This window comes from Carassius gibelio, chromosome B5, assembly GCF_023724105.1.
Source record: "Carassius gibelio isolate Cgi1373 ecotype wild population from Czech Republic chromosome B5, carGib1.2-hapl.c, whole genome shotgun sequence".
Taxonomy (NCBI): Eukaryota; Metazoa; Chordata; class Actinopteri; order Cypriniformes; family Cyprinidae; genus Carassius; species Carassius gibelio.
Genome location: NC_068400.1, coordinates 42,871,790 through 42,884,105, shown reverse-complemented (window position 1 = coordinate 42,884,105; position 12,316 = coordinate 42,871,790). Strand labels below are relative to the sequence as shown.

The 12,316-nt window shown below is 38.9% G+C and overlaps 1 protein-coding gene across 2 annotated transcripts; it reads left to right on the top strand.

Annotated features, from left to right (window-relative positions):
• The first annotated feature begins 2,095 nt into the window (after positions 1-2,095).
• On the top strand, positions 2,096-11,603 carry LOC127958901 (cytoskeleton-associated protein 2-like). Of its 2 annotated transcripts, none has more exons than XM_052557947.1 (9): positions 2,096-2,294; positions 3,519-3,585; positions 3,746-3,797; positions 3,884-4,815; positions 5,430-5,628; positions 6,594-6,749; positions 8,730-8,787; positions 9,470-9,617; positions 10,843-11,603. In XM_052557947.1, the coding sequence occupies exons 1-9, from the start codon at positions 2,249-2,251 to the stop codon at positions 11,126-11,128; spliced, it is 1,944 nt and encodes a 647-aa protein (XP_052413907.1). In that variant the 5' UTR covers positions 2,096-2,248; the 3' UTR covers positions 11,129-11,603. The 2 variants fall into 2 exon arrangements, with proteins under 2 accessions (XP_052413907.1, XP_052413906.1); XM_052557946.1 differs by having other exon boundaries at positions 3,746-3,803.
• The last annotated feature ends 713 nt before the right edge of the window (positions 11,604-12,316 follow it).

The window sequence follows — 12,316 nt, the reverse complement described above, 5'->3', positions numbered from 1 at the left end:
TTCATTTTGGTCTTATGAAGCATTGTAATTTGTTTTGAATTTGTGGTGGGGGGGGGGGGGTTGTTAAATGTGAGCCAAAATCATCACAATTAAAAGAACCAAAGACTTAAACTACTTAAGTCAAATTATGCTTCATTATAGCTTGGTAATTAATAGTAATTGGCATCAAACAGTTTTAAAACCACTGGTCTGTGGTCAGCAGTGTTGGGGGAATTCAGTGTTCCTCAGAATGAATAATACAAATACAAAAACAAACGGTGAAAGGCAGGCAAAACTACTACCAATTCAAGCTAATAATCAGAATAATAATTTGTCCCAATAATAAAGCCCCAGCCCACACATTAACATATTTTTAACTATGCTGCAAATTATTGTATCTTTATCTTAATATATCAATTCCTTAAAGAGTAGTTTTTGTACCATGGTTTGCCCATTGGGTGTACGGGAAGCCCTCTGTTGTGTGATTACATAACCTCTTCCCGGGTGCCTGTCCACCTCGACAGTGAGGAACAACAGAACATCTTGTTTTCATTTCCGAGAGGAGAGCTGGATCGGAGACCAACACAACTGAGTGTCACAGATGAAGTGCAGTTCATCTGTGGTCTTCTTTTTCCAGAGGCATGCCTTTACATAATGTGCTGTATAAACTGCATGCTAGCACTGCTGTATAACCACTTGCTGTTCAGTATTTATTATATTTATATTAACGTTTTTCATAAGCCATTATAAATGCTCTGGCTGTCCTCCGAAATGTCTTCTACAGCAGGCTGAGCAGGTGTGTCTTTCTGGTCCGGATTACCATTGCAGGTCACAGGAGATTCATTATTTATTTTTGAACGATGCCCAGAGCACCCTTTTGTTATTGATTATTTATGTTAACACAACTGTGATTGTTCCCTGATAACTATTTCAGTGAAGTGGAAGAATTTAGAAATTAAATAAAGATGTTTTTCAGTTGAACATGTTAAACAAATGTTTCTTATTTAATTCTCTCTCTCTCTGTCTTTCTCTCTCTCTCTCTCTCTCTCTCAGAGTTGAGGCCCTACAGCTGTGCAACTGATGGAAAGTTGGTCTTTTTGGTGCTTTTGTTCTTGCACAAACTATACATATATATATATATATATATATATATATATATATATATATATATATATATATATATATATTCTTTAATCATTCTCAAGTTATGTCTTGCCTCTCTACAGCCATTACAATATCTGGCTATATCATTTAGTGACGGCATATACTGATTCCATCTTTATTTTACCTGATAATGAGCAAATTAGTTAAACTTAAGGAAGTTAATCAATATACAGTATAATTCAAGAAACTAAGACTTACTCCCATTTTTCGGTTGATTAAAGGTTGATATACATTTTTTTAATTTGTTTTGTGTAAATTATTTTGTTTAAATATAACCTCTAATGAATTTTGAATAAATGACACATTTTATAAAATATAATAAAATACTCCTGAGATTTAAATGTCTTTCTAACTATGTCTGTACAAACTAAACCACCTGGGTCCTATAACTGCGGTCCTGAAACTGCAATTGTTACTATATCATCCAGTTCGGTAGGTGGCACAAAAAAACTAGGGTCCTATAGCCAGGGTCCTATAGCCGGGGTCCTAAACCTGCAGCCTCCGATTGTGCAGGACCATAGGCTCCTAGTGCTGTGGTCAGCAGTGTTGGGGCAATTCCTCAGAATTAATACAGCGGCACAGCTGAACGGTTTTCTCCATGTGACTTTACATAAATTTGCCAAAAACAGAACTTTTTATATTAAAAACAAACAAACAAGCGCAACCCAGTAATAAATTAAAAGTAATGCATCAGAACAGATGCAATATGATTCTGATCTGTATAATGGAGTTCGAATGGTTAATGTCATAGATTGTCCACATACTTACATATTTTTTTTCTTTATTCTATTATTCAGGGTTTTTTCAATAATATAACCGCCTCAAATACATCAAGCCACATGATAGATGACAAAAATACCGAAACGACATTTACGAAGAATTATCAAATCATATGAATCATCAATACTGACCGACCAATAGTCGGCGTTTAAAGTTTCGAACGAACCAATGGGAATTGAGATGGGCGTGTCCCCGCAAAATTCAAGCGTCAGTTGCAGAGTGAGCAGCAGTGTGTGCTAAGTGCTAACAGACTCGTGCACGAAGTTACTAACAAACGCTATATTTATTAAGATTAAATATTTGTTGTGAGTGATCGGATTAAGCGATGGAGGCTGTGACGGATGAAGACGCATCTAAACTATCTAAGATCGGTAAAGCGCCAGTTTACACCAAGCTAGGCTAGCTCCATGTATCGTGATCTTTAACATCACGGTTTCTGTTGCCTCGTGTGTGTTTATATGTATACATTCAATAACAGTATCTTTTGTTATGATTTTATTTCGGGAAATCCTTGGGTTTGCTGTTGAAAACACTTCAACACGACGCGATGTGTTTCTGAGGCGTTTGCGCGCGTCTGTATCGAGATCTTTCTGCTTCATAAAGAAATTATAGTTAGTTTATAATTTACTGTATAATCATGTTTCCATCAAGGAAACTGCTTTATAAACCTGCAGTAGTGTCAAAAAGACCACCCACCAGTCCTGAAATAATTTCTTGTCTTGCCTTTAGTACATTTATATTATTATGCTAAAAGCTAAGTGCTATTGTTTGGAGCAGTTGAGTGACGTAGATGAGTATGGCAACTCTTGTTTTTTTTATATATATAGATCACTTTGACTTTAGTGATTTATTTTTTTATATTAATTATTATTATATGCCAACCTTTTGAACGTGAAGCTGATGTGATTTCCCATATATATATATATATATATATATATATATATATATATATATATATATATATATATATATATATATATAAATAAATAAAAATTGTTACATGCATACATTAGAAAAATATAATTGGGTGTTGACAACAAATGAGATGCATTTCTAGTTTCAGCATTATTTGTTCTTCAGGTATTGCTCTTTAAAATAAATAAAGTATTGGCTGAATGCAAAGTGTGCCACTGTTGGTTTTTGATCCCTGAATATGTGAACAATTCACCAATCTCCACATCTCTGGAACTGAACCGTCGAGGGCCTTTAAAGTGAAGATATCAGAAGGAAAGTTTGTTAAGACCTAGATCCTAAAAGGATATTACGGTATCTTTAATACTTTTTGAGTTGCAGGAACGCAAACTTGAGGAAAAAGTGCTTTTTACCGTTTCTGACCTGTCGCTTTTTTCATAAAGTGAAACAAATATGACTAAAGTAAACAGATTTTACTAATAGACATACCAGTCTCTGCATAAAAATACATATCACACTGTTATTTAAATATAAAATATTTTTTTTATAATTTATACATATATGTGTGTGAAGAAGGTTACAAGGCAAAATATGCATATGCAAAATTTCAATCTAGCACATTTACAACCGTTATTAAATGCATGCAATGTTAAATCACAAATGTCTTTCTCTTTGGTTTACAGAGCTACGCAAACAGAAATTGGCAGAATACCTTGCTGCAAAAGGCAGACTGAAAGCTCCTAATCCAAAGTAGGTGGTATTGAAGGGTCTTTCTCTCCGAAACAACTGTTGAATTTATACTTTTTCCAGTTTTGAAATAAAAAATGCACTGCCTATGTTCTGTATTCAGAACTGCCTTTGTGTGTTTCTGTTCTGAATCCACTGTGTTGTTTTGTTGTTTTACTCAAAGGCCGTATCTCAAGGAGAAGAAACATGCTGAAGATGAGCAGAAGTCGAAGACTGTGACTGTGAGTTAGAGACTTTTCTTGAAGCTTTGCATGATTCAGTCGACAGCGCTGTTGAAGTGACGTGTCTTTGTTTCTCTCAGACAGCGGAAGGAAAGGAGAACCGTGGCACAAATACAAAAGAAGTCAAGGCATCAGAAGAGGGTGATAAAAACACATCCTCAAAAAAAGGACTTGGTATCAGTTCGCTAGCCAAAGCCCAAACACAGCCGTCCAGTAATTCCCATAATGCTGTTCGGGAAGGCCTTCGTGTTCTGAAGACGCAGAGCAACAAAACAGCTTCTCTTCAAACTCAGAAACCAGCTGCGCCGTTCAAGACGACTCGATCACAAAGCCTTCAAAGTGTCCAACCGAAAGCTCAGACAGCGTCACAATCCCATTCTGCAAAGACAAGAAAGCCCAGTCTTGTGTCCATCTGTAAACCTTCACAGTCTGGACGTGGCGTCTCAGTCCCCAGAAGCACAGATCAGAGCCGCACCGTTCAGTCTACAAGGCCTTCAGCCAAGAAATTACCTGAAACAAGCGTCAAATCAAGCTCAGCTGCCAGTTCGACGACTCGAAGAGCAACGAAAGTGCAGGGAAACGGTGTTTCTAAAACCCAAGTGAAACCCACAGAACGACCCAGAAGTCTGAGTGCTGTGCACAGCCGCAGTTCTCAAAGCAACCAGAAACCAAACCCATCCACGAACACATCCGCCGTGGACCGGAGGAAGGATACCTTCTCCGTCGATGCCACTAAACCGAAATCAAACCAAGCGACAAAAGCGAGCGCCGCTTCGACTCTCTCTAAACCTGCGGCTAGAGAAGCAGCAGCGGTCAGCAGAAATAAAGGAACGAGCACCGCTGCTTCCACCAGACCGGCCGGCCGGAGCTCCAGGAGCTGTGTTCAGATCGACAAGCCTGCGGATCAGCTCCAGACTCCCAAATCCAGACGGTGTCCCAGCGCTCAAGGAGTCCGGACCGCTCCTCTAGATGATGGACAGAAGAAGCCCACTGCAGCTCAGGAGGACAGACTGTGAGTGTACTGCCACACGATCACAACCTGTTACACACCTACACACATACATGACACCATGAAGACTAGTGTGCTCTAGGCACCAATATAGCCACCAAAAAAAAAACATTATTAGCCTATGATTTACTCACCCTCAAGCCATCTGAGAAGAGACTAATCCAGTCGGAGTTATATTAAAACAATGTCCTGGCTCTTCCCAGCTTTATAATGGAAGTGAATGGGTGTTGAGATTTTAAAGGCCAATAAAGGTCATCCATCTATCATAAAAAAGTGCTCCATACATCTCCGAGGGGTTAATAAAGGCCTTTTTATGAGTTAAAATCCAAGGAATAGTTCACCCGAAAAAGAACATTTCATCCCAGATCAGGATGAGTGTGTTTCTTCATCAGGTTTGTAGATTTATATCATGATGCACTATATTAGCTCCTATATGAATTTGCATTGCATTTTATTATTTAAATTTAGCACTGATTTTTTCATATATATTGTAAATTATCCTGATTCCTTTGATGCATCTGGAGGTTTGCAGCTCAAAACTCCGATGACAGAGTTTGGGTGAACGCTCCCTTCAGAGAAGTGTGTGTGTGTGTGTGTGTGTGTGTGTGTGTGTGCAGGCGTAAGCTCCAGGAGTGGAGGGAGTCCAGGAGCATCACGTATAAACGCCCCCCCATGCCCGTCCGCGTGGTCAGGAGGAAGACCGTTTCTACTCTTCCTCAGCCCTACTGGACTTCTATAGAGAATGAAGACGGGGTTCATGACATTGTCTTTGCTGTGGACCGATCGCTGGATGACTGCATTGAATTATTACAGCAGGTAGCATTAATATTAAAGCATGAGCTGTTGTAGTCTCTTTATGCAAAAAAAAAAAAAAAAAAAGAATTTGCATAACCAGGTGCATCAAAGCAGATTCATCTGTGGAAATATGAGGAACATCAGTCAGAGGATGGAAATCACAGCTAGTCATCATATACATTAGGATCACATGTTGAGTGTTCTTGATGTTTGGCCACAAATGATTATTAATTTCCCTGGACGAGACATTGTGTAAGAGTAAGTTAGTCGATAACTGAGATTTTTCTGTTGTGTTTGTGGTCAACGCGCTTCAAGGTCAAGGAGCTCGAAGACAGATGTTGAGAAACAAAGGTTATCGAATAGACAATCAAAAGCAGATAAAGAACTTCGCTCAGTGAAGGGCAATGAGCTTTTATGACTTTATTAATTTTGAAACATGGTAATATACACACTATGATAAAATCTGAGTTATTAGAGCGTGATCTCCTGATAACCCTATTGACTTTCCCAAAACGGATCGGTTCACGCTTCCCTGATTGATTAGAGCGTGAGGAAAGGTGGAGTGTGTTGATGGTCGTCTGAGTCAATGATCATTGTCTAGACTCCAAGTGACTGGACTCTGGAGTTTCGATCACGTATGTGAGAGCGCTGATCTACTGCACCGAGGGAAAACCCCTCCACATTAATCAAGCTGGAGTTTCAGATAAAGCTTTCTCAAACCTACATTCAACATTTGTCATGATTGTTCCCTTATCCCCGATCCAGGTTTGGTTAAGCTAATCTCTGGTGTTTGCTATTTTCTGGTATTAATGGACTGTGACGTTTAAAATCCTGAGGTTACAGTAGAATCACAGAAACTAAATGATGCATGGTCTACAGAGAGTGATTAAAACAACCGGTTACCCACATTCTTCTTGTAAGCATGAATGTGTACAGGTTTGCATCAACCTGAGGATGAATGAATAACCTCTCTCTGATCTGATCAGGGTTTCCCGGCGGAGCGGGTCAGAGATGTGCTGTCTCGGGTGCCAATGGCACAGAAGTTTGCTAAATACTGGATCTGTCAGGCCAGACTAATGGAAAGAGAGGGAAACCCGGAGCTGCTGGCCATGTTTCAGGAGGCCATCCGTGTGGTCAGAGAGGTCAGGCTCTCTTCATCTCACACATGTTTTCTTCTCTTGATGTTATTTCATTATTTGCTTTGTTTCAGTCTGAAAATCTGAGAAATCTGTTTTTTATTATTATTGCGGAGAGAGAGACGCACGCGTATCACGGACAGCGACACTGAACCGAGCTTTCTTCTGCGAAGTTCTCCTCGAAGTCCCTCCTGCACCTGAACGAACAAATACACATCGCAGTCTGAACAAACACAAAGATGTGAAAGAGCCCAATTCAGTACTCGCGGTGTTCTGGTGTTCCACCTTGGAAATTATGCTAAAAAAATTCAGTTATTTCTTAAGTGAAAGTAAACAGTTGAGGAAAATAATGGGATGTGTATTATATTGGATGCGTTCATCATCTCTTAAAGTGACCGCGTCTAATTTAGCGACTGGCTGCTGTAATGTTAGTGTCTTTACCTTGACACCTACAAACTTGAAAAAAACGTAAACATTGGTGTGAAACCGGCATAAGGTTGTTTGCACGTTGTGTAATGTGGAATTAGTTTACAGCTTTTTCAAGCAGTTTGTGATGCATTTTGGAAACAGGAGATGAGCCCCTTTTCTAATGCACCACCTAGCTTGATAAACCCCTTCTCAAAGACTTCCTGTTTGTCAATTTTATTTGGGTACACATTAGGGCTGTCAACGAATATTCTAAATTTCGAATATGTATTCGAATAGTTTTAAAAACAAATTTCGAAGGTGAAAATTAATATTCGAATAAAAAAATAAAATGTGGAAAAACAGGCCTGCGATAGTAGAGGCGTGGTTTCCTGCTTTGTGAGTGGGCTCGGGGTTCAGGGACAGGTCACAGGAGTCACACTGTCTGGCACAGCATCACTGCTGAAAGTTGACTTCATGGAAGATGGCAGCAAGTGCAGAGCCCAACTCGACCGCAGCAGAAAGTTGTATGCAAGCTGTTTAATATACAGTTAGCATACCATTCGACTAGCACCCAAATGAGCATGGCACAATGTGTGGAGCTCCAGCTAAACAGTCACGTGTTGACACTTAACGTTACTTTGCATCGCCCGCCGCAAGCTCTTTGTCTGCAACACGACAAGAGACCATAACGAATAAATACATTTCGTTCATTTGTAAGGACATGAGACCGATCAGTATCGCGGATGGGGCACGCTTCGGGGGTTCTGTCAAGCAGTGGATCCCAGGTTTGATTATTTATCGTTTCATGTCAAGGAGAAGGTCCATGTTTACCACAGCACACAGCTCAATGTCAGTTCTATATGCTGTAAAACTTCAATTAATATTAATAATATTTGTTTCAATCACTGAATGAAGCCTGCTATCTTTGGGACAACAGTCGCGACCTTAAATTGCTTGCACAAAAATGTGTTTGTTCATTTAAACCGTTATGCCAGAGAACGTGAGGGTGAGAGACTGAGGTCTGCAGTCTTGGCCATTAGCTGATTTCCTTGTGTAGGTAATACGTTGTCATATATGTTTCAACTTAAATAGACTATCTATACAAGTAGTTATGTCTCTTTGTATTATTTTGGCCTGTTATTGACGTAATGCACGTCATTGACAACATGTGGAACCAGATGTTCGAATAGTTCGAATATTCGTGTATTTTTTAGAGGGAATATTCGAACGTCATTTTTGAGCAATTTTGACAGCACTAGTACACATATATTCTGAATGCCGTCGACATTGAGCCATTTTAATCTAGATTAATTTCACAGTGTGATTCATCTAGATTAAAAAGATTAATCTACGTCCACCACTAGTAATGATACAGCTGTGTTTTTTACCGTAATGATACAGCTGTTGTGGTTTTTTATCTTTAGAATGAAAGCCAATTGCATTTCTTTCTTAAGCAAGAGCTTACAGTAACCGATGACTGACTCTAGTGTGTGTGTGTGTGTGTGTGAAAGAGAAGCGAGTATCACAGAGTTTGAGTAAACCATCAATTTTCACTCATTGCAATATGTTTCTTAACAGCCAGTGGATGAGCTACGTTCTGTGGTTTTTGAGATCCTGAAAAAGAGACAGATTCAAGGTAAAGGCATTCAGTAATTCATCATCAAGTGACGCACTGTTTTTTAACAATGAGTTTTGACAAACAATATATTGCAGGGATTTTCAGTTTACACTGCTGCTTTGAATTCAGATTTTGAAATGTGTTTGGTAGAGGTCTCATGTTCAACAAAGGCTGCTTTTTATCAAAAATACATTAATGAAACATTATTTCAAAACTGTAATGTATTTCTGTGGTGCTCCGCTGTGTTTTCAGCATCATTCCTCCAGTCTTCAGTGTCACATGATCTTCAGAAATCAGAATAATATGATGATTTACTGCTCAACAAACATCTATTGTAATTGCTGCTTGATATTTTGGCATAATGCCATTCAAAAAGATATAAGAATGCACTTAATGGTTCAAAAGTGACGGTAAAGATATGTTAAAAAAGATTTTAAACAAATGCTGAAGTTTAACCCTTTTTATTCCTCAAATAATCCTGAAAAAAATAAGTCAGTTTTCACAATATCTTAGGCTAAGAGATAAGATTGAGCATTAGATCAGAATATTAGGATGATTTGAATCATCCATCACAGGAATAAATTACATTTATAATGGCTCCTAACATCACTGTTTTTAGTGTTTTTAATTACATAAATTCAGCATTAGTGAGCATAAGTGACGTCTTTTATTAATATTAATAACACATTAAATCATTCAGGTTCATCTCTGACGCCAGAAGAGACTGGAGTGTGTGATGAAGAGGACGGCGATGACATCATACACACCCCGAAACCCATCAGTGCCCTGATCTCTGGAGCGAGGGGAGACTCGTCCGTCGTCAAGTACAAGATCACAGCCACCCCTGGGTATGAGCCCTGCACACTTACAAGGGCATGACCCCTACTGCACACTTACTAGGGCACGTGACCCCTACTGCGCACTTACTAGGGCATGACCCCTACTGCGCACTTACTAGGGCACGTGACCCCTACTGCGCACTTACTAGGGCACGTGACCCCTACTGCACACTTACTAGGGCACGTGACCCCTACTGCGCACTTACTAGGGCACGTGACCCCTTCTGTGCACTTACTAGGGCGCGTGACCCCTACTGCGCACTTACTAGGGCGCGTGACCCCAACTGCGCACTTACTAGGGCGCGTGACCCCAACATACTTACTAGTATGTCCAAAACATGAGGATGCAGCTGAATTGATTTTTTTTAGCTATTAATACCCACATTTTAATGCTCACTCGAAGATATTTACACCAGATCACAAGCATACATTTGAGACAAGCCAGCACAGGTGAATATGGTAGACACAGATTTGTGTAAAGGTTTAGTATTAAAGGTTTCCTGAGATGTTGAAATATGCAAATCAGGGGTTTTCCTGCGGAGAGTGAGGTGATCCTGATCGTGTGCACACATGTGTAACAGCTAAACTTAACCCTTTGCACACAAACATGATTTATAGACAGTAAACACTGAAGAATATTTCATTGAAAAAAATTCCAGCCTCCTATTTTTCATTTTATAATACCTCTTCAGACACTTCTTACAGTGCGGAGTCTCCTGGCCCAAATCTATACATTTAAGAACAATGTTCTGGTTATGTGTTAAATATATTTACATATAATATAAATTATATTTATACAAATATATACATGTAAATATAAAAAATATATATATATATTGTATGTGTGTATATACCAATTAATAACTGCGTACCATTATCAATTTACAATGATTTCTGAAGACGTTTCTTTTCATTAGTACAATTATTTAACACTTTTTTTTTTTTACTAAGCAAAAGACTTCAGACCACCAAGTTCTCAACTTTATTTTTGATTTTAAATGTCAAAAATTTTAAATGTTAAAAAAATAAATACATCACTGCCTCTTTAAACATTTCCACATAAAAAAAAAAAAAAAAAAATTGGATCCAGTTTTATTTTCTTCATTTTTTTCTTGTCTGTAGCGAGCACTTGAAGTGTTTTGATGTGTGCAAGGATTACATGAATAATAAAGAATAATAATAATTGAGGTGTATCTGTGTTCGTGTCAGAGTTTGAAAGTCTGTCATGTTTCAGGGGTAAGAGGGGTCAGCGAGGAGCAGAAGCAGGACGAGTGGACGGTCACGAGATCCGCTTCTTCACCCCGGTGCGCCGCTCGGTGCGGATCGAGAGAAGCGCTCAGCGTTATCCCACAGCGCTGCGGGAACACGAGCCCTGTGTGACCTCTCTCTGTGAGCTCGCAGCGGAGCGTCAGGAAGAGGTCAAAGGTCAGAGCTCTCCGGTGTACGTGTACCGAGAGAACGAAGCGCTGGAGGACCGTGTTCACGTTACACTGGTTTATCCAGAGGAGGACGAGACGTGATGATGTTTACCGGCTCCGACCTTTCTCTGTAAAATATCAGCAGCAGATTCCCGCCGGACTTCTGCTCGTTTCTGTGCTGCTTAGAGGTTTCCTGATACTGCACTGCTGTTGCACAGATAAGATGATGGTTTTGTCTAAACCTGCTGTTTTATAATTTATAACTTCAGTTATGATTTATGGATTCCATCTCTGCATGAATCTTATTAAAGAATATTGGAGTCAGTGTTGCTGTAATGTTGTTCCATTGATAAGACTGCAATCTGAGTGAACGAAGTGTGTGGAGTTTATGAATCTCTGCATGTCCTCAGCTTTGTACATAATTTCTCAGCAGAGTGTGACATCATCTACATCTTGATTGTATTTTTTAATCTTGATTTGTAAGTTCTTCTGTACGGTCATTAAATGTGGTGAAGCTTGGAGTTCAGGAATTTTGTTTGTTTCCGTTCTCTAAACAAGGCTGCATACATTTGATAAAGTTAAATGGAATATTTCAATTTAAAATAATAAACTACTGTTTTATCATTCATTTCTGAAGCCAGTCTTTACTCGTTACTGCAGTGTCCCATGATCCTTCAGAAAGTGTATTATGTGCTGATTCACTGCTTTAGAGACACTTTCATATTCTGTGGAAACTCTTTGGTGTAAAGAGAGTTCAAAACACATTAGAAATCAAATCAAAATAAAGAGTTGTATAAAGTTATATTTCGAAAGAATGTAGTATCAGAAGTGCTATAAAGGATAAAAACTGATAAATCCCAAACTAAGCTTGATACAAGTTTGAAAAGTTGAAACATGTTTGAAACATAGTCATTTCATATATGTTTCTATCAGTCGCGTACATCAGACGTTTGTCACTTTGTAAATGTCACAAGGAATTTTTGGCGGTTTACCGCAGGAATCGATTACGACAGAAATCACTGCTCACCTTTCTAACGCCTTACATAACCCAGTATTGCTCATCTATGACTGCCATACATATATATTCCAGAGTTCAATACAAGTTCAACTGCATCAACAGCATTTGTGGCTTAATGATATAAAAGCAACAAGTAAAACACTTATTGAGGTAAATTGTTTGGAAGATTTAAATGAAGGAAACTACAATTTCAGAAAACCACTTTTTAATTCAGCTTTTGTTTGAGTGCAGCTCAGTCTCGGTGTGTCCAGGTTCAGTTTAAGGTTTGGCAC

Coding starts and splice junctions, on each gene's coding strand:
- LOC127958901 (XM_052557946.1), top strand. CDS start 2,249: ATGGAGGCTGTGACGGATGAAGACGCATCTAAACTATCTAAGATCG. Junction 6,750..8,729: donor CCATCCGTGTGGTCAGAGAG/GTCAGGCTCTCT, acceptor GTTTCTTAACAG/CCAGTGGATGAGCTACGTTC. Junction 9,618..10,842: donor AAGATCACAGCCACCCCTGG/GTATGAGCCCTG, acceptor GTCATGTTTCAG/GGGTAAGAGGGGTCAGCGAG.